This window comes from Triturus cristatus, chromosome 9 (genome assembly GCF_964204655.1).
Source record: "Triturus cristatus chromosome 9, aTriCri1.1, whole genome shotgun sequence".
Taxonomy (NCBI): domain Eukaryota; kingdom Metazoa; phylum Chordata; class Amphibia; order Caudata; family Salamandridae; genus Triturus; species Triturus cristatus.
Window position 1 is genome coordinate 858331225 of NC_140592.1, and position 21986 is coordinate 858353210.

The following is a 21986-nucleotide window of genomic DNA, read 5'->3' on the forward strand; positions in this document are numbered from 1 at the left end:
TGGGCATGACCTCCCCCGGGCTGCTTTTTTCTTGAGACACGGATAGGTCAGCCAGAGATGTTCTGTTTTCACCACTATCTGCTATCATGTCCGGGGAGGTAACGTCATCTGAGCTTCCCAGCATACTCTGACTCTCTGGTGAGGATAGAGCCATACCCCTTTCACTTTTGCGAACCGCTTTACGCGCCATTTTTGTAAGGGCACGGCGCGTTTTCTTAATTTTTTGAGCTTCAGATTTAGAGGTTTTTTCATCTGCCGCTCCCTCTTTCTGGGGCCTCACCATGTTTTCTGAATATATTTTCTTTGCCCCCTCCCCTACTCCCCTTTTCTTTTTCTCTTCTTTAGACTCCAAATGTTATTCAATTTTGCTTTCTCTCCACATTTAATAGGCTCCCATACAAAATTTCAGCTCGGCTTTCCCACCACAATTTCCTCCTTACGTGTTTTTAGCAGGACTGTACTGTACAGGATTCAAGCGTCGCTCTGCTCCCTAATGCCATACTGGTATTACAATCTTCAGTGTGATATAGATGGAGCCTGAGCTGCTATTCCTGACGTCAGCGTTGGAGCCTGTTTTTTTCTCTCTCCTTCTCAGCACGCATTACAGGTAATATTTATTCCTTTAACGGCCTCTGGCATCTTGCGTGTTGTTTCAATTCAATTCCCTGCTGCCGCCATCCGCCGCCATCCGTGTGTGTTTTCGTCCTGCTAGCGAGAAGGGGGCGGGGCCATTAGCACACTAACGGCGTGGAGGCGTGGTACTCCCGCACGCCGGCATCTCCACACGTCTCTCTTCACCTTGATGGGCCCTCTTCAATGATTGAGTGTCGAAGACAAGAAGAAGCAAAACTTGATGTGGGACCTGAAACAACGCTACTTACCCTGGTGTTCACCCCAAGGCCATGTCTTGAAAAGTTTAGCCTCTCACTTCTTAAGGCCTCACGTGCATGCGGCCACACTTTCAGCATGACTTGGATTTGGGCTTAGAGCCGAGGCAGCACAAGCAGATGTCATGCAGGTCTGAGAGTGAAATTTGCCTGCCATTGAGTGGCACTGCATAAAGCCTGACAACTTTGGGGAAGACATTCTTCCTATTCAACACTGCAAAAAACAATTTATTGGAAGGGTTTCATGGACAGCAACTCCAGATCGGAATCATAAGGTATGGAAAAAAAAGAAATAACCTCAATTCACTGCGGTGGAATGTTATATGACTCCGAGATGTCATGTCCGGGATGTTTCCCGGATCGCAGCTGTGGCACCAATGGCTGAAACAGGAGAGTTAATGCAAGCTTCTGGATCTAGTCTGGCACCTGGAGGGATTCAAGAAGGGAGGAATCTGCATGTAAAAGTACCCATCAGAAAGATCTACTTATTTGAATTAAGGTTTATGCTGTGCAGCATCTAGAATACAAAGAACAATCCAAGATAAAATGGTGAATCATTTACACAACCTTCTCACCATCAACTTCCTGCAAAATTACACAAATACACTTCATTTACTTTTTACCTCCAGAGGAAAACTACTTTTTTCAGCATTTGATAGTAATCTAAAACAAGTAATGCCAACATACTTCATATATTGCTAACATACTACATATATTTTCCTAATAAGTCACCAAAATCTGTTGAGGGGATGTTAACTTCTACTCATCTTCCTTGAAAATATGCAGAACTCTAAGTCAGATTTGACAAGGATCATTATCAGCAAAACAAGTGTAATTGTTGCAAGATCTGAAATAAACTAATACAAATGTATTTTTACAAATAAAATGTCTAAAGACCGTATTACTTTAACCACATTCCTGCAAAACTATTGGGAATCACCCCAGCTCACAAACATCAGACATTTGGAGTAGTTGTCCATTGTAAACATGTCGCACTGAGGCTTTCCCCACCTTTGGAACACCAGTCCCAGCAGACTGTTGTTTAACTCTGATTTGTGGTTGTCCAAGTTCCTCCTACTGAGACTGTCCACCCATTCGTTCTGAAAGCCTAGCTCACGTTCCACTGATAGATCCACATTGTTATCCAGAGACCATATCCAAAGCTTCTGAGATTTATAGATCTATACGCTAAAGAAAGAGATCTTAACCCTCCATGTTTGCAAATGTAATACATAGTGGTGGTGCTGTCAGTATGAATGATGACATAGGAATTTCTTATTCTTAGTAGCATAGTTTTCAGGGCCAGTCTGACTTCCCTGAACCACAAGCAGATTGATATACGGAGATGACTCCTCTTTTATCCACATGCCACTGACATGAAGGTTGTTCGCCTGCACTCTCCTTCTCACCAGGAAAGTATCTGTTGTTGTGCAGACTTGTGCATTGACAGGCAAAAAGTCCTTTCATCTGAAGATGTTTTCCTTGTTTTTCCACCACAGTAGAACCCTCTTCCATTGGGAAGTGTTCACCATCATGTTATCCCAGTCACTGCTTACTCACTTCCATTGTAAGTTCAGCTATTTTTGAATTGTGCTCATTCGCAGTCAACTTTAAGGCTGCAGCAGAATACATGAGGACATGGTCCCAACAACACCTTTACATTTCTGACTGTTGTTCGTTGCTTTGATAGTAAATGAGATGCTAGGTGCATTAGTTTGTTCAGAGACTGGAACTCTATTCCTTGTTCCGAAAAAAAATGCTGGCTGCAAGAAACACAGTGTCCTTGGTAGGACTTCGAAATTATTTCTTTACATTGATAGCCTGACCCAGGTTTGTCAGTGTCTCCACAGACTCTCTTTGAATAGTCAATGATTTTGTTGGGTAGGAGCTCTGAATAACCAATTGTTTAAATAACGGTACACTACATAACCGTTTCTTCACAAGCAAACTAACACTGGTGCCAACTATTTGGTGAAAAATTAAGGATGGATTTCATCCTGAACAGTAGAGTCTTCAACTAGAAATGGCAGCCTACCACCTTGCAAAAAAAGAATTTCCTGTCCCTTAACTGTACTGAAATGTTGAAACAGACATCTTTCGGATCAAAAAAGTCCTTAAACTACCCCATAGAAATGAAAGACACTATCTCCTGAAGTACGACCATCAGGAATTCCAGTTTACTGAGCTATTTGTTGAGGCACCTTAGATCTAGCGCCAGCCACCAGAAATATTTAGTATGAGTTTGTGAGGTTGGCACATCTTCTCTTGCACATTTTCTTAACATTTTGCTTATCTCTAAGTTTAGTTCTTTTAGATGTTTGTGCTCCCTCTTCCTTGGAGGATGAAATGATGGTTTCTCCAGGAATTGTAAAGTGATTCCATGTTCTACTATATCCAGTACTCCTTTCTCTGATTTTATCTTCTGAGAAATCTGTACAAGGGGTCTGTCCTGTCTCTTAGCAGCAAGTCAACAGAGAAGAGTAGAACCTGAAGTCAGGCTTGACCTATTTTCCCTCCAAACTCCTTTGCTCTTGTTTGTTGAACTGGCATTGTTGTTGCTTTTGTTGGTTATAGAAAGATGACACAGATCCAGTGTCTATATTGTTGGTTTTGACGAAAACTGGATTCTGGGGAAAAATAGCTTTGGTTTTGGATTCTGTAATATTTGTAAGGCTGACTGTTCTGAGACCGTAACGATCTTGCAGTCTCCCTATCTGCCTTCATTGCTTGAGGAGTCGTGCCTATATTATTGCTAAAGACATTCTGAAATTAAAATACAAGTTCCTAATTTCTGAGTGTGCATCACGTACCTGGAACATGCTCCCAGTCAGTGCCTACGGGCATTTCCTCTGTAATTCCTACCCGCACATGAACATTCCATCGGTTATCAGTGGCCCACAACATCCGATCATTGGGGCTCGAGTGGACACTGATCAGGTTCATACCTACAGGCTAAAACATAAAAACTCTAATTAATTTTAAAATAACTGCACAATATTAGTGATATTAAATCCATTTTCAAATGACACTTTGCTTTAAATTGAGACTGCATCTGCAGGTAGCCTACTCCATTGTGTATTAAAGTTTATATCTAGAAATGTTCTCAGGTAAGAAAGCAACTGGCGGTCCTTCACTGCGGTCCTAGTTGGTGACCTCTCTTCTCTCTGCTTTAGAGCAATTTAGCAGGTTCATTTTCACATATTCATCACCCAGTTCTTAGAAATGAGGGCAGACTGCATGCTTCCAGTGCAGTGGTGGCTGCTAGGGAACGATGGCAGGGGGTGGGATGGGTTTAGAAAAAAAGAAGGAAAAAAACAAGAAAAAAAAACGACGTACCTGCAGGTCGTCGGCTACTGCCTCACTTTCGTCCTCCCTCTGTTCCTGGCTCGCAGCAGCCCCCAGGCACCCAGAATCCGCTAAGCCAATCACTACACTGCTGTCACAAGCATGACACCAGCATTGTGATTGGTCTAAGCGGCCTGTTTGGCCACTCGGGCAGTGCCTGGGACAGTTATATGCCCCGCTGTGCAACACAGCCAGGTGGAGAAATGCTAAGTATGCATGACGGTTTGGCCAGCCAAAAGCGGCCGGCCTAACCATCATGTGCACTTAGAGAGTGCCTACCACTCCTCCTCCCTCTCTGACGAGAGCCCAGTGCACCCTGTCCAAGCCTGGCTCCATATTAAAAATACAATGATAATAACGCTGTGTTATTATCATTTTATTTTTCCTTTGTACTGCTCGGAGAGCAGCGGGGCGACGCTCCTCCGCCTTAGAGGAGGAACCACCACTGTACTAGTGGCGCCTGAGGACAAATTTGCACTCACTCTGGGTGTGATTAGCTGACAGTTAGGTAGGAACCAAAAACTTAAAACTCCTCACTTAAGGATAGTAAGTCGGGGCAAAGCTTTGAGCCCTGCACAGTGACAGGGGCAAGACAATGGGACGCAGAGGCACCCAAGAAGGATTGTGCAGAAAAGAGCACGCTATTCCAGAGATGACTGGGAACATAAAAACAGAAAGCCCATGAATTGGGAAATGGCTCAGGGCAACGGCCATTACCCCACAAAGTGAGAAGCGTGCTGTGGGTGATGGAGAACTCCAGTAGTACCAGTGGAGGTCCAGTTGGAACCTGACTCTACTTTGGAGAAGGCAGGTGAGGGGAGCAGCAAACCTCTTCACAGAGCAGGCAGGTTAGCCATTGTTTCTCTACAAGTTACGGATGTTGGGCTTATTCATTTTAACGTTACCTGGATGAACCTCAGATTGGCAGAAATAAAGGGGAAGGTGAACAGTGCTTATAGTGAGATGAAAAACGTGGGGGGTCTCAAAAGGGATATGATCATAAAACATAACTAGGATCCCTTTGAAAGGGTGGGAACTCTGTAATGAAGGGTGTGGCCTAGTAGACAGGACTAGACACCTGTGCGGCACAAAACAATAAACAAACAGTTCCTTCACAAAATCATGAGCAACAATTTATTTAAATGTATTGAGAACCATTTTTTCTGTGGCACTAGAAATAGTAAGCTTGTAAAGGTTTTTTTTTTTTTAACAGAAAATACTGGTATTTTTAAACCAGTGACACATTTTATGTGCTAGTTACTACAGGCAGCCTATTTCCAAACTCTGCATACAAAAGTCTAGAGGATATTTTTTGGGTTATATTTATCTACCAGCAAAAGGAGCAGTACTGTTCACTTTCGGGTTGAAAATATTATGTAGAGGTAAGACGCCTAATAGCTATCCTATAGATATTTCATTCTGAATATCTTGGTGGCCATCGGAAAGTGAGAAAAAAGTAGCACTGAATGAGGGGCTGAAAAAAATCTATGAGTGACAAGCAGCAATGACAAAGAGCCCCAAAGTCAGAGAGACGAACAGGTTACTTACCTACGTTAACACCTTATCTGGTTGAGACTATCTAGTCACAGATTTCTTACCTTACAATATCCCCAGGCGTCAGACTGGATCTGTAAGTCTACGAGTAGTACACGTCCGTTCCGGTAGGTGGCACTGTTCTGCTTTGTGTCAGCCGCACCAGAAATGACGCATGTGGTACCTCTATAGGCGCCATCTTGGCATGCTGACATCAGTTACTTTCGCAACTTTCCACGCCAAGAGCGTGGTGTCACGCAGAGGACTCATCACTGGCATGGTAAAGATTAAGGCCCTGACAAGGTTGCTTCTTACATCTTAACTGATACACAGAAAGGGTAGGATGGGCGGGTCGGTAAGGAATCTTCGGCTAGAGAGAGTCTCTACCAGATAAGGCGTTTCTGTTAGAGACTTCTAGACACAGATTCCTTGTCTTGCAATAGAAACACAAGCAATACCTCCCCAGAGGTGTGTTTGTGAACCTCATTAGACCAAAACGTCCTGCAGGACCGAACGGGAGCAGTACCCGCCACGACAAACCTGACTGTCCAGGCACAAATATTTTGTAAACATGTGCAGTGATGCCAAAGTCACGGCTTGACAGATGTCCAGGAGAGACACGCTGCGGACTAACACAGTGATCGCAGCTTTGCCTCTGGTAGAATAAGCCCGGAGGTCCTCAGGAGCTGTTTCTTGGCCAATGCGTAGCAGATCTTAATGCACAGGACGATCCATCGCAAGATGTTCAGCTTCTGCACAGCCTTCCCGTTTTGGTCTCCAACATAACCCACGCAGAGTTGACCATCCACTAGACTCTTGTGTGCGGTCATGGTAGAACGATAATGCTCTTCGGGTCCAGGCAGTGGTGTCTATCCTCCTCTTTAGAGGGATGAGGCAGAGCAAAGAAGGTAGGCAGGGTAATGCTCTGGCCTACATGAAAGGGAGTGACAACCTTCCGAACGGAGGAGGCACATCTCCGGAGGACCAGTTTGTCTGCATAAAAGGAGTTGCAGGGGGGGGTACACAGAGAGGCCCTGTAATTCACTGACACCCCCCCCACCCGGCCAATGTAATGGCCACTAAAAAGGGGGCAATGTTGCAAAGGTTTGAAATGGCGCACATCTCAGGAAAGTGAGAACAAGGTTCGGGTCCCAATGAGGCATGGTAAATGGCGGTGGGGGGGGAACGTGCTGCAGACCTTTAAGGAACCTGGCTACAGCAGGTGATTTGAAAAGAGGTGGGTTGGTTCGTCAACCTCAAGAATGCAGAGATTGCAGAAAGATACCATTTGTCAGTGTCAATAGCAGAGGCTTGCTGGGCCAAAGACCCTTGGATAAAGGGGCAGAAAGGGGTTCAAAGTTGTGAAAATCTCAACAAGACACAAACTTATTGCAACAGCAGGCGTATACCGACTTGGTGAATGGACGCTTGGCTGCCACAATAACATCACAGGCTTCGGGCAGAATATCGAAAGCTGTCAACTGTCACCACTCAATCTCCACGAATGCAGGTGCAGGGTGCACAGTATCGGGTGCAGAACCCTCACCTGTTGCGACAATAGATCATCCTGAAGAGACAGCCTGATAAGAGGACTGATAGTCATGCTCAACAGCTTGAGATACCAGGCTCTCTGTGCCTAATCCGGAGCCACAAGTATGACTTGGGCCGGTCACTCTTGATCTTCTTGCGAACCTTGGGCAGGAGTGGTATTGGTAGAAATACATACAGGAGGCAGAAGCTCCATTTCAGATGAAAAATGTCTGTGAGCTAGAGTCGTTTTGGAAACTCCAGCGCGCAAAACTGCTAACATTACACGTTCTTAGCAGTGGCGAAAAGATTTAATCAAGGCCCTCCCCACTGCTAAGAGAGACCTTGCACCATTTCCGTATTAATTCGTGGTCCGCTGTGGCTGTGTTTGTCTGCTGTGGCGTTCAGCTAGCCCACCAGGTGTTGAACCACCAGGGAAATGCCCTGGCTTCCCAGCCATATCCACTTCTTTCATCACCGCTTTCTCGAAAGTTAGTAGTTCGATTGGGAGTGTTGAGTCAGGAGGGGTGAAGGAAGATTTTACTCGTAGTCCTGTGTCCTCTCGCTCTTCCTCAGATGGTTCTTTTCCTTTAAATAAAGCGTGTAACTTGAGTTTTCGAATGAATACCTTCATTTCGGCACAGTTTTAATCTGTCCAGGTTGTTGGTTGGAATAAAACCCAAACCTCCTTCTAGAACAATCCTCTGTGCTGGTATCAATTCATGGTCTGTTAGGTTGACCACTAAGTTATCTTCCGGCTCGTTGATGGTTGGTTGGGCAGTGCGCCTGTCATGCTCCTGGTGGAGACGCGTGACGCCTCGTCTTCTATGGTTGACTAGTGGACATTGCTGCCCCTCCGGTTCCGACCCCTTCGTGGTCCAGGGTGTGTTAAATTTATGTACACCACTTAGTAAAGATTATTATTATATGTAAATACACAGTGGAGGGCTTCGAAACATGTCGACACAGGAGACACTGCTCATTAAAGCATAGTATCTCCATCTCATTCCCCACTTTGAACAATACCAGCTCAAAAGAACATTAAAAAAAACAAATTCCACTGAGCCAAGTATTTTTTAATTTTTCACCATTCACTCACTTCTGACCCTTCCACTCACACTCCTACACCACACATAGTATTGTTTTTCATAACCATTGCTCCCACGTAGTCGTAGGACGCCCCATCCCGCAGCGGGCGGGAAGACCCTGATGATGAAGCATGCCACCAAGGTCCTATTGGTGCGTGAGGGGTATTTAAACAAAGCTGTGTGCTTTCCACCATTGTAGGAGACACACGTAGTCTGAAGAAACACTTCTATACTTTCCCATAAGGGTGGATTCCTTTGTTTTTTTGACAATGCACTCACACTATCACCAGCAAATTAGACACACCAAGAAAAAAACAGTAATGGACTGTATCGAGGGGGGCTCCAACAGATGCAAGGAGATCTTCTCTATCATTAAGGATTTCAGCTCAGCCACTGTCAACAGCACTGCTGCCTCCCAAAAACTCGGCGACAACCTATACCACTTCTTTCACAGCAAAATCGCAAACATCTACAGCAACTTTGCACACCAACCCAACTCCAGAGAACTCATTGCTACCCTACCCACCACCAACCAAGAAGGCCACCTGACAGAATGGACAACCCTCACCAGAAATGAAACCGCAGCAATCATGCGGACCACCCACCCAAGTGCTCCAACTGACCCATGCCCCCACCACATCTACAACCTGGGAACAACACCAATCATCATCACCACCCTGACTCACATTAACACCTCCATCACATATGCCACTTTCCAGGATGAATGGAAACTTGCAGAAATCAACACCCTCCTCAAGAAGCCCAGCGCCAACCTGAATCAACTGAGCAACTTCGACCCATCACCCTGCTCCCCTATCCAGATAAAGTGATTGAGATGGCCATTAAAAAAGTAACTCTCAACCTACCTTGAACTTCATCTTCTAGACAACATGCAATCAGAATTCAGAAATCTCACTCATCGTGGCCACAGACGACATTTGAAACATCCTGAACCGAGGAGAAACAGTGTCCTTCAATCCTGCTCGACCGCTCCGCGGCCTTCGACACTGTCTCCCTTTACACTCTCTGGCTACGAGTATTTTCGCCTATCCACTTGAAGAGACGTGCGCGGTCATAGATTTTCTAGCTGGCGGCTCTTTCGTCTGTTACATCTTTTAACAGTTCAATTACAGCACCGCAACGAAGAGTATCTTAAACGGATCCGCCAACGGCGCGCTTCACTTTTCAAAGCAATTTTAAACGCCGCCTCGACTAACATGGACCCTGTTTAATCCCTTCTCTGAAAACTCCGATCAAGTTCTTTGAGCCCCTTACATTCCCTAACAGTGCTTGATGTTTGATTCTCCTAGAGGACTTTTGTCTCTGTTTGCTCTCACTATCCGTGTGCGACCAGAGATTTCTTGCCGCCATTTTGCCAGCATGATCCGACAGCTATAGATATAGCCGCTACAGGTCCCAGAAAAGTATACTTTAATTCCATACTGTTCGCCCTGAGGAAGGTGGCACCCACTGTTTGGTGCGTTCACCGAAACGCGCGTCGGCGCTTCTTTGAAGTCCAACCATGCCCCTATCACTTAGATGCAACATGGACCTTTTAATATTGTATTGAATGTTTTCTTATGATTTCATTTATACATTGTTCATTGCGGCTGATTTTGAGCCGGTCACTTCCGGGTCATTTTGACCATTTCTTTATTTTTGCAAGTATGAAGTGTGATGTTGGTGTGTTGTGATACCGGTATAAGTTTGTGAATTTGTGTGTAGTTGATGATGTCTGGGACCCTCTAAATTTATGGTCTTTGTATATGTTTTGATGTCTACTTTATTAAGTCACGAATAAGTACGTGTATTGAATACGATTGTCTGAATATCGATCACTGTGAAAAATAAAAGCACTCATTAATTGACTTCTGTTCATGCATTTAAACTGTTTTGTGTTTTTTTCTTGATTAGCCTTAGTTTGAGTGTCAGCCTATTTTTTTAATGATACATTGTACATTCTGGAACAAACAGGTAGAGAACTTTTTCTTCATTATTTATTTAGTATTTTTCCCCTGAGCCTCTACCTACATTTACCTTGCAGGGGTTCCCCTTGTTGTATTGGTTCCCTTTACACTCTCAGCAGAAGACACCACAAGATGGATATATAAGGATCTGCTCTCAAATAGGTCTGTTCCTTCCTCACAGGAAGAACCCAAAGGGTCAGCCTGCCACCCTTCACATCAGAGACCAAGAAACTGATATACAATGTCCCCCAGGGATCGTCCCTCAGCTCTATTCTTTTCAACATAACATCATCCGATCACAAGACATCACCGTCCTCTCCTACGCTGTGGACACCCAACTCATCCTATCCCTGACCGACAAGACAAACACCACCAGAAACAACTTCACCAACTACATGACCATGATGATAGACAGGATGCGAACCAACTGCCTGAAGCTCAACTCCGACAAGATGGAACTACAGGTCTTTGGCACCAAGTTCACCTGGTGGCCGTCGGAGCTAGGACCAACACCCATACCCCCTGACCACGAGAGAAATCTATGAATTATCCTAGATGACAAGCTCAACATGAGTGCTCAAGTCAACGCATTGTGCACCTCCTGCTTCCACGTCCTATGCATGCTGCAGAAGATCTTCAAATGGTTGCCTCAGAACACTAGACGGACCATCAAACAAGCACTCATCACCAGCAGGCTGGACTACAGCAATGCTCTCTATTCCAGAATCTTCAAACAACTCCACAGACTCCAGTCCATCCAGAATGCAGCCACTAGCCTCATACTCAACCTACCATGTCACACCCACATCACACCACACCTCAGGAAGCTTCACTGGCTCCCCGTTCACAAGCACAGCCAATTCAAACTTCTCGCACACACATACAAAGCCCTACACAACAGAGGACCAGAACACCTGGGCATCCATGTTAGACCTGGCATCTTTTGTCTTGTTTCCCCTGTCTTTTTGCTTTCTGACCTCCCCTTTTTGATGGTACATTGGACTTCGTTTTGCTGGGTTAGTGCCTCTGCGCACTTTCTCACTGCTGTTCAGTGTTAAATTGCAAGTGCTCCTTCGGTAAACTGTGTTTATGGATTGGTGTTTTCGTGTTTGGCTTATTTGATTTACTACTAAGTCCCTAGCATAGCGCACTGTATGTGCCCAGGGCTTGCAAATCAAATGCTGCTATGGGGCTTGCAGCACTGTTTGTGCCACCCACACAAGCAGCCTTTCAAAGGTGTTTCAGACCTGCCACTGCAGTGCTTACGCACCTGCTTATCTGGCCAGTGCACCAAATTGCCAGGCCCAAACCTTCCCTTTTCTTACATGCAAGGCATCCTTTGGGTAAGCCCAAGGTACCCCTCTGGACAGGGTGCAGTGTATGTGAAAGGTAGGACATGTCCTGGTGTGTGTGACATATCCAGATAGTGTATTTCATTTTTCACCATTGAAAGGCTATCTGTCTCATAGGATACCGTGGGAGATACTTTGTAACATCTTACAAGTATAACTTCTCATGGGAACAAGATAGAAAGCTGGAGTTTAGGCTCTCAACTCAATTTAATAACACATCTTTTTAGTAAAGATGGTTTTTAAATTGTGTGTTTGAAAATGCCACTTTTAGAAAATGGGCATTTTCTTGCTTAGCCAGCCATGTGTCTCTGCTGGGTTGTGTATTGACAACCTGGCTTTGGAATGATGGGAGCTGGGGATGTACATTCACTGCAGATAGCCACGGGGGTTGAGTTGTGTCTTGCCTTTCCTGGGTGATTCTGAGCTGATCTGAATAGACCTGGGCTGCATTTAGAGTATTGGGAGTAGTTTTCCTTGCACCTGAATAGGCAAAGGAAAATGTGGTACAAATATTGGAGCCCAGACCCCAGAACTTTAGAATTATTTTGGATCAAGGAAACTTACAAGAAGAAGAGCTGGAGAAGCTGTAAAGAGGAACTACCACTTTGCTGTGTGCTTTGCTGTGTTGGCCTGAAATGGCTGCTTCTGTCTTGGGCAGAGAAAGCACTGGACTGAACTTCAGGAACAGCAAAGACTTCAAAGGTCATCTGCTATCAAAACTGGGAATAGTTTTTTGTGCTACTGGTCAAAAGTAAACAATTTCCCTTTAAATATGCTTGAAAGAAAATCTATTTACAGATCATACACCATTCAACCAAAATTCAACCAATATCACCAAGGAGTACAAATCAGTTATATAATCCAGTATATAATTTTAATATTAAAAACCTAACTCCAAAGATACGATATGGCCAGAATGGGGAATGCACTATGCACTTTAGAGTAACCAGAGGGATTAGACAAGGTTGTGTCCTTGCTCCCCTTTTATTTTCGCTATATATCAATGGTATTGATTTTTTACTGCAGAGTTTGAAAGCTGATGCTCCTATCATTGACAGGCGTGTAACCCCAGTTTTATTATATGCTGACGATGCAGTCTTGATCTCTAGGACTGCCAATGGCCTTCAGCTCCTGATAGATAATTTTACAAATTTTAAGACCGATAAAGATCTATCGATACATTTTACTAAGACCTTGGTCATGACATGTGGGAAAAGTAAAACTAAGAGTAGAACCCACTACGTTGAAGGAGTACCCATTGAAAGGACACCGACATTTTCTTTTCTGGGGTTACTTTTTAATTGTAAAGGTACATGGAGCGCACATTTAAATTCATGCAAATTTAAATTTTTGAGGACAAGTGAGGCTATTTTTAGATGCTCCCCAAAAATAGGCAATAAGCCAGTACAAGAAATTTTTAAATGATATGGGAGTAAGTGTATAACAGGGGTATGTTATGGCGGAGCACTATGGGGTATGGCAGACACTTCCCCACTACAAACACTGAAAAATACATTTCTAAGAAGGGTGTTATCGGTTCCTAATTCCACGGCTACCTTTATTGTCCATAGGAAGACAGATGTACCATATCTTAGTGACCTGATTAGCATGTCTGCCCTTATATTGTAGTATCGAATTTGGACAAAGGATGATACGAATCTTACTAAGGAAATAATACGAGATTGCCTCACACTTGATTACTCAAGGAAAATACAATGGCTATAATATATTCATAGTCTTTTAATTGAGTGTAATGTGGCAACTGATTTTAAGGACCACGCGAGTATTCAGATTTATACTAAGGAGGAGTTAAAAAGGAAACTTTTTAAATATAGGAAAAAAATTGGGGAAGTCGAAATGAATACGAAATCATGTGTTAGATCGTACTGTGAAGGGCCATGTTCACCGGGTACCCAGCCATATCTTATTTTTATTAGAAATGTTCAACATAGATTTTATTTAACAAGACTAAGGCTGAGAACGCTCCACTATCAGATAGCATTCCCTAAGATGGGTAGGTGGAGCGCAAATTTTCCTAAGTGCCCGTGTGATGGTAAATCCTCCCAAAGCACTTTGAACTTTTTATTGTTTTGCAATTTTTATAGGGATAATAGGAAATCAATTTTACGCCCACTTTTTATTGTTAATAAATTGTACAATATAAAACCACTTTTTATCAAATTCGTAATTTGGAAAATGTATCGCTATGTAATACATTTATCATTTTTATTCAGTTGGCCATCAAGCGAAGAAAGGATCTTTTATATCTGGAATCTTTGAATTATGAAATTGAATAGACTGCATATTTTAAAATTTGGAAATGTGATCCTTTTTAAATAAGAAAATTACTGTATGCACTTTATTTGTTATCGCCCTATGTGATGATACGCAAAATTGATTGGTTTGTTGTATCTATATCAATGTGGAAAATGTGTCTTAAGTAAACTAATTAGGGTAAAAATGTTCAAGGGAGAATGTATTATTGTGAAATTAATTATGATTATTGTAAAATTTGTGATGAATTGACTTCTTTTTTCTGTAGAATGCTTTTATGGATATATTCCTATATATCAAATAAAGCGTTTTTTGATTTGCATATTAAAAACCAATTAAAAATCGCATTCAATGTTGCAATAAGTAAATCATTCTAAAAGCCAAAATTAAAAATTCATATTATTCCAATGGGTGAATACCATAGACAATTCTTTTGACATTCAGACCCACTAATTGAACAAGAAATCATTGCTCAAACCACCACTATAAAAAAGTCTTGTGTTTAACCAAGGTTGAGTCGATTCAGAGCTTAGCAAATCTGCATCGACGTGTTTCGGTGACTTTAAGTGATCCAACCACCTTCTTCAGGAAAAGACTTGATGTCTCCCTCAAATTGAAATCAGCAATGAAGGTGTGATATCTATCAAATGTTGCTCCTTGTTAACTGGCTCCTCGAGTTCAGATATCACCCACAAATTTCTTCAACAATCTCATCAATATGAAGATCTTAATATTAGGCTTACATTTCTATAGGTACTATTTTGCAGGTCTTCCCAACACCATAGCTGGCCTACGATGCCGCAGTCAGCCAGAACTGTTTGGATTTGTTGTTCACGATGCCATGATAGCCCCGAGCGGAGCTATCGACTTCAAGGAACTGTATTTTGAGTCTATTTTTGCTTATTGATACTTCTAATTACTGTATGGCGGATTTTTTTTCGTTTTTAGTCTTGTTTTGCACAGATAAAATATTGGATATTTTTCTAAAACTGGTGTGGTAGTGTTTTCACTAACTTACTGTTGGTTATGTGCAAATGCTTTACACACTGCCTCTGAGATAAGCCTGACTGCTGGTGCCAAGCTACCAAGGGAGGTGAGCAGGGGTTATTTAAGAAGTGCATCCCCCTTATTCTGACCAGGAAGAAGGGTCCCTACTTGGATAGGGTAACAACCTGCCAACTAGAGATCCCCATTTCTACCAAGCCGCATACACTTTCACCAATCCACCAGACACCTACGCTCTGCCTCACTCTCACACACTCCCTGCATCCGCAAAAACAAAACTGGAGGCCACTCATTCTCCTACTTCACACCCAAGACTTTAAAAGACCTCCCTCAACACATTAGAACTTCCTACATCACTTCTTGAGTTCCGCAAGAAGCTGAAAATCTGGCTCTTCATATAAGCATCTTGGAACCACACACCTTGCGCAAGTGCCTAGATACTCTCTGTGGTTCTCACTTAATCTCAACCTAAACCTAAACTAACCTAACCTTGGTGTTGTGTGTGAACACCTGTACCAGCCTTCCCTTGATCGAAAGGAGAAAGGCTTATAATGCCTCGAGAATCACCCAAATCTCCAACAGGTTGATATGGAGCCTGGACTCTGCCGGAGACCAGAGTCCTCTGAACTCTGCCTCTCCCAGATGGCCACCCCAGCCCAGGTGTGACGCATCTGATTTTGTTGAGGAAGGGATATGGGTCTACAACTGACCCAATTGCGGTTCATTAACCACCACTTCAGGTCTTTGGCAGTTCCCTCTGAGCTCTGGACCATGTCAAAGAGGTTCCCCTGATGCTGCACCCACTGGGCCTTCAAGTCCCACTGCAGAGCCGACATATGCTCAGCAGGCATGTGTCACCAGCAGGATGCAGGAGCTTATAAAGCCCAAAAGCCTCAAGGTCAGTCTCACCAAAATACAGGATAGAGGCTGAAACATCAGAATCATAGCCTTAATATCCTGGACTTGCTGTTTGGGAGGATAGTCCGAAACTGCACTGTATCCAGAACAGCTCTGATGAAAGGGAGCATCTGAGAGGGAGTCTGGTGCGACTTTGGCATATTGATAGTGACCCCGAGTGAGTGCAGAAGGTTTGCCGTAGTCTGAAGGTGGGTGACAACTGCTTGGGGCGAGCCTGCCTTCAACATCCAGTCATCAGGGTCCACTTTGGTGAACACCGAGGGGCGCTGGAAAGGCTGAAAGGGAGCACAGCAAACTGAAAGTGCTCTTGACTCACTGTGAACCTCAGATATCGTCTTTGAGCCGGCAGGACGAGAATGTGGAAATACGCATCCGGCAAGTCCAATGCTACCATCTAGCCTCCCGGGTGTAGGGAAGACAAAACTTTGACGAGTGTGACCATTTTGAACTTTTTTCAAGACTAGGTTGAGAAGGTGCAGATCAAGAATAGGACAAAGTCCTCCGCCCTTCTTTGGCACCAGAAAGTAGCAAGAATAACAACCACAACGTAATTCTGATGTTGGCACCCTCTCTATGGCTCCCTTGGCCAAGAGAGCCCGCATGTCTTGATGGAGCAAGGAGAGATGGTCCTCCATCAGCTGATTGTAAGTGGGTGGCATGGGTGGAGGGGTTGTCACCGAGGGAAGGGAGTAGCCCCTTTGGACTAGCTAGAGTACCCCAAAGTCTGATGTTACCAACGGCCAGTGGGGGAAGTGATGGCTCCCAATGGATACCCATGATTGTCTGAGGGCTGACTTAAGCAGCCTGGAGTCAGCTGCTGCCGGGGGTGTGGTGGACTGACCCGGCTGCTGGTCACCTGTTCCACATGGCCTCTGGGACCCGCACCCTCAGCACAAAAAGGACGGGAAGCCTGCTGGCTGTGGTGGTGTCTGGGAGCGTATGGGTGCGGTTGGAGACCGCTATCGTGACCACAAAAAGGACGGAAGGTAGATTGGGTTAACAAGGGGCAATAGACAAGCCCAAGGACCGAGCTGTAACCCTGCTGTCCTTGAAGCGCTCCAGCGTGGACACCAGCTGGTCTCCAAAAAGGCGAGAGCCATCAAAGGGCATGTCCATGAGGGAAGAATGGACATCATCTGAAAAGCCAGGTGTTTTCAGCCAGGCATGATGCTGCAAGGCCACCAACAATGAAATCGCTCTGCCCAGCGAGTCTGCCACGTCAAGTTCACATCAGATGCTGAACTTAGCCTCATCCCAAATGGGGCTCTCTCTTCCGTAGGCACAGAAGAAGGGGAAACCAGGCCAGTGTCAGGTGAGGTGTCCAACTGACCCACTGGCCTTCCCCTGTTTCTCAACCAGTTGCCCTGTTCCTCAACTGGTTCACCTCCAAATATTTCCAACACCAGGCCTATCCTTCAAATAATGCACAGGTTCTGCTCTGGGAAGAATGTAGTCAGTCGGCGACAGACACTATGGGACAATGCCCATCCAGCTACATGTCGGGGATGACGATAGGGATTGTGCCGCCTAGGAGCTCCACTTCGGATCCAGCAAGAGATTCATGGGGCCCAACTCGCGCCGAAGGCGATCCCTCTTGCTTGGATCCAGAAGGGGCTCCTCTCGCACCCCTGGGGCTCAAAGGTGTTTGAGAGGGGCTCGACCACCCAAAGATGAGGTGCATGGCCTAATAGAATTCTTTTAGTTGGAAGGGGGTCACTCCTGTTCCAGGAAAATCGGGGAAGCGCGTAGCGGACTCAGGATCAGGTCCGTCCACTCATGGGGCCTAGAGTGCAGACGTTCCCTAATCTCATCGAATGACTGACGGCATCGGTGAAGCCGGTTGAACTTCTTCAACTTCTTGGGTTTGTAGCACTTCACCGAGGCCATCAGACCCAGCAGCCGCAGGACCAACCTGACCGAAACTCGGGACAAAGGCTGAAAGATCGGAATCAGAGCCTGAATATCCCGAACCCGCTGTTCTGGAGGATAGACCCGAAACAGCGCCGAGTCCAGAACCCCTCCAATGAAAAGAAGCTTCTGGGAGGGACTCAGATGCGACTTCGGCACGTTGATGAAGAACCCCAGCAAATGCAGGAGGTCGGCTGTAGTCTGGAGGTGGGAGGCGACTGCCTGGGACGAGCCCGCCTTCAACAACCAGTCGTCGAGATAGGGGAAGACTGAAACCCCTAATCTGCGCAGATGAGCTGTGACCACCGCCATCACTTTCGTGAACACCCGAGGGGCACTGGTGAGGCCGAACGGGAGCACGATAAACTGAAAGTGCTCTTGGCCTACCGTGAACCACAGGTAACGCCGGTGGGCCGGCAGGACGGGGATGGGAAATACGAGTAGTGCAAGTCCAACGCTACCATCCAGCCTCCAGGGTCCAGGGCAGCCAGAACCCGAGCTAAGGTGAGCATCTTGAACTTCTCCTTCCGGAGGAAGGCGTTGACACTCCTGAGGTCCAAGATAGGGCGTAGGCCCCCTTTGCCCTTCTTGGGAACCAGAAAGTAGTGGGAGTAACAACCCCGACCTACTTCTGGGCCAGGAACGCGCTTGATGGCCCCCTTGGCCAAGAGGGCCGTAACTTCCTCCTGCAGAAGTTGCAAGTGATCCCCCTACATGCAGTGGTACTGCGGTGGCATGGCTGGAGGAGTCACCTCGAAGGGGAGGGAGTAGCCCCTTCGGACGATTTGCAGCACCCACATGTCTGATGTGATGGTATGTCAGTGGAGCAGGTGATGGCGAACTCTGCCTCCCACTGGCGTGGAATAGTCCTGAAAGGTCGGACTAGGAAGGCTTTGAGGCAGATGCTGCGGGAGCAGATGTGGGCTGACCGGCTCTCTGTCCCCCTGCTCCGCCTCGGCGGAATCCACGTCCGCTACCGCGTTGAGGCTGGTTCTGCGGCCTGTAGCTAGATGGACGTGCGGGGGCGCCCATTCCTTGGCCACGAAAGGGGCGAAAAGCGGAAGTTTGCGGGCACGGTGCCGAGAGGCCTAAGGACTAGGCCATAGCCCTGGAGTCCTTAAAGCGCTCCAGAGCACTATCCCCTTTGTCGCCAAAAAGGCGACGGCCATCGAAGGGCATGTCCATGAGTGTGCTCTGGACATCCCCGGAGAAATTAGTGGATCTCAGCTAGGCGTGGCGACGAATCGCCACCGTCGTCGCAATTGCCCTACCTAGCGAGTCCGTGGTGTCAAGCCCACATCGAATGGAGTACCGTGCTGCATCCCGCCCCTCAGCAAGAGCCTGGGCGAGCCGTGTCTGGGCCTCCTCCGGACACTGGAGCAGCACGTCCACCACCGTATCCCACAAGGAGTGGGTGTAACGGTCCAAAAGGCACGCGGTATTAATGGACCGCAACCCCAAACTGAGGGAGGAAAACAGTTTCTTCCCAAACTGTTCCTGCCTTTTGGATTCCCGATCCGGAGGAGCGGACGGGAAGGCGGTCTGGGACGTAGAGGCTGGGATAACCAGACTCTCAGGGGTGGGGTACACTGACAGAAAGCTGGGGTCGCCCGGAGGAGGGCGGTGGCGCCAGGCCACGTTCCGGTCCACAGGAGTGACTGTGGAGGGCTTGGACCAGGTGCCCATCAGTGAGTGCCTCATTGAACTGCAGTAGAGGCTCCGAAGAGCTTACTGGCAGTTGAAGCACTTCAGTGAGGAGGTTAGTCCTCACGGCTGCTGCAGGGAGCTCCAGGTGAAGGGCTTCGGCAGCCCTGCGCAGCACCATAGCATAGGTTGCACCCTCCTCCGTAGCCACGGAGGGAAGAGCGATGAAGCCAGTGTCAGGCGAAGTGTCGAGACCACTGGCGTCCCCCAGCTTGTCTGCCCAGTCCTGACTAAACTGCCACTGCTTTGCCAGAGGGTCCTCAGACCCCTCCCAGTAGTCCCCATCATCCGTCTCCTGGTAGACAGGTAGAAAGGACGGAGCGGAGCGGTAGATGAAATGCTCATCCATCAGCGCCAGAGACGGCACCGGGCAGCGCCGCTCCGACGCCGGACCTGGAATAAAACTGGGGACGACGTCGTCCTAAGACGGTGCCGGGGACGGCACCATATGGGTCGGCGCCGGCGCAGGGGTCGTAAGGTCAACTGGCGTCGAACGGGATCCAAGCCTGGATCCCACAGGGGCCTGCGGGATCCTGGCCTGGATCACACAGGGGCCTGCGGCGTCGGGACCGAGGTCGACGATGGGGCCGAAGCCGCCGAATCGCTAGGCCTCCCAGTTGGGCCTGCGGGCCCGAAGGTGCGCCGTCAAGCCTCGACGGCGGAACAAGACTCCTCATGGCCACGAGGAAGTCCCGAATCTCGCCCAAAGTCGCATTAGGCCCAGGGACCGGATGCGACTCCTGCGGCTCCAACGCAGCCGCTCGGGTGGTGCCACCCTCAGCCGAGTCGCGCAAGGGGAGTCAGAAGAGCGATGTCGCCTCTTCGCTTCTTCTTACTGTGCCTCGACTTACCTGAATGCGAGGACTTCGAACCCGACGAGCGGTGACGACTTCGGCTCCGCGACCGGTCCCTCGACCTCCTCCTCGACCGGGACCTTGAGCGGCGCAGAGCAGACTGCTGGAGCTCGAGGAGCTTGCCTTCTTGTCGGGGCACGGCTGGTCATCATGGTCGGCCCCAAGGCAGTAGAGACACCGACGGTGGTGATCCGTAACCAACATCAGTCGGTTACAGGCGTCGCACGGCTTGAAACCGGGCATCCCTACCGGCACTAGGAGTCGAGGTCAACTCGAAAGAAGAGAGCAAAAAAGTCCAAAAGGTTTAGTCAAAATATGACTAATGGGTATGCTCTTCCTGGATCTGCGCTTACTGGCGCGGAAAAAAGAAGAACTGACGTCAGCACGTGAGGTCGGCGTCTAAGCACTCCGATGACGTCATCCCGGCGATCATGACGCAGACGACGGACGCGGAGCAGCAGACGACACCTAGCGACGTGCAAGGGTATTGCTGACGAAAAATCTTTCCGGATCTAGCCTGACGCCTGGGGATATTCTAAGGTAAGGAATCTAACTAACGTGTTTCTTTCAGATGGCCACAATAGGGAGCTCAAGGTGGAGAGCCTCTGCTGCCCTACGCAACACCACTGAATAAGTAACACCCTCCTCCATAGCCACGGTAGAAGGAGACAGTGCGCGAGGTTCTGGAGAGAAATGCAGATCACTGGCGTCTTCCAAATCCTATGCCCAGTCTGGGTCTAACTCGCATTGGGCTGCAAGAGGGTCTTCAGACCCCTCCCAGTTCTCCGTAACCTGCTGGGCAGGTGGAAAAAAAGAAGGAGGATGGAGAAAGGGATAACAATTCCCCATCGGAATCGACGTCGATCGACACCGGTTTAGCATCGTCTCCATGTCGGGGTGGAAGCCGGGGGCGACATCGGCCGGGGAGCTGGCCGACGCCGGCGGTGGTGCTGTAGACGTCGATGCTGGTGGAGGTCGTACAAGGTCAACCAACATCGGCTGGGAACCATGTATGGATCCATGGGGGCCTCGCAGCGCAGAGGCAGGAGCCATCGACGACGTCGGGCCAGAGCCATCGACGAAGGGCAAGGACCCCCAATCGGACCCGTGGGCCCGAAGGCGCACCGGCGGGGCCCGACAGGCCAATGAGACGGGCCATGGCTGACAGAAATTCCTGCAGCTGAGCCGGAGTCGCCAACGGACCCGGGAAAGGCGGGTAGGCTGTCGGCAACTGTGTAGGCTACAACGGAGTCGCGGGGGTGGCACCACCCGTACCCTCAGCCGTGTCGCACGACAGGCTAGGAGAACAGCGACGGCGCTTCTTCAACTTCTTGTGCTTTGTCTTACTTGACCCAGAGTGCGCAGACTTCGTTGAACGATGGTGGCAGCTCCGCGACCGGTCCCTCGACCTCCCACGGGACCGGGACCTTGAACGGAGCGGAGCCGAATCCTGGGCCACAAACAACTTTCGGGACCGCTCCCGCAAAGTTTTCGGAGTCATGGCCCGGCAGTCGGGACACGACGTGGGTCATGGTCGCGCCCCTAGCAGTAGAGACACTCGCGGTGCGGATCCGTCACCAACGTCATGCGGGGACAAATCCCGCAAGACTTGAAACTGGGCATC

General features: G+C 47.6%; 1 protein-coding gene and 1 long non-coding RNA gene across 3 annotated transcripts in view; one reads left to right on the top strand and one right to left on the bottom strand.

Moving 5' to 3' along the window:
* LOC146798962 (uncharacterized) overlaps positions 1 to 21986 on the top strand; it is a 317402-nt gene that overhangs the window by 217393 nt on the left and 78023 nt on the right. The window lies entirely within an intron of this gene.
* TECPR2 (tectonin beta-propeller repeat containing 2) overlaps positions 1 to 21986 on the bottom strand; it is a 616143-nt gene that overhangs the window by 52132 nt on the left and 542025 nt on the right. For both annotated transcript variants that reach the window (XM_085626337.1, XM_085626336.1), the window contains exon 19: positions 3698 to 3839. In XM_085626337.1, the coding sequence (XP_085482463.1) occupies positions 3698 to 3839 (142 nt within the window). The remainder of the gene's footprint in view (positions 1 to 3697; positions 3840 to 21986) is intronic.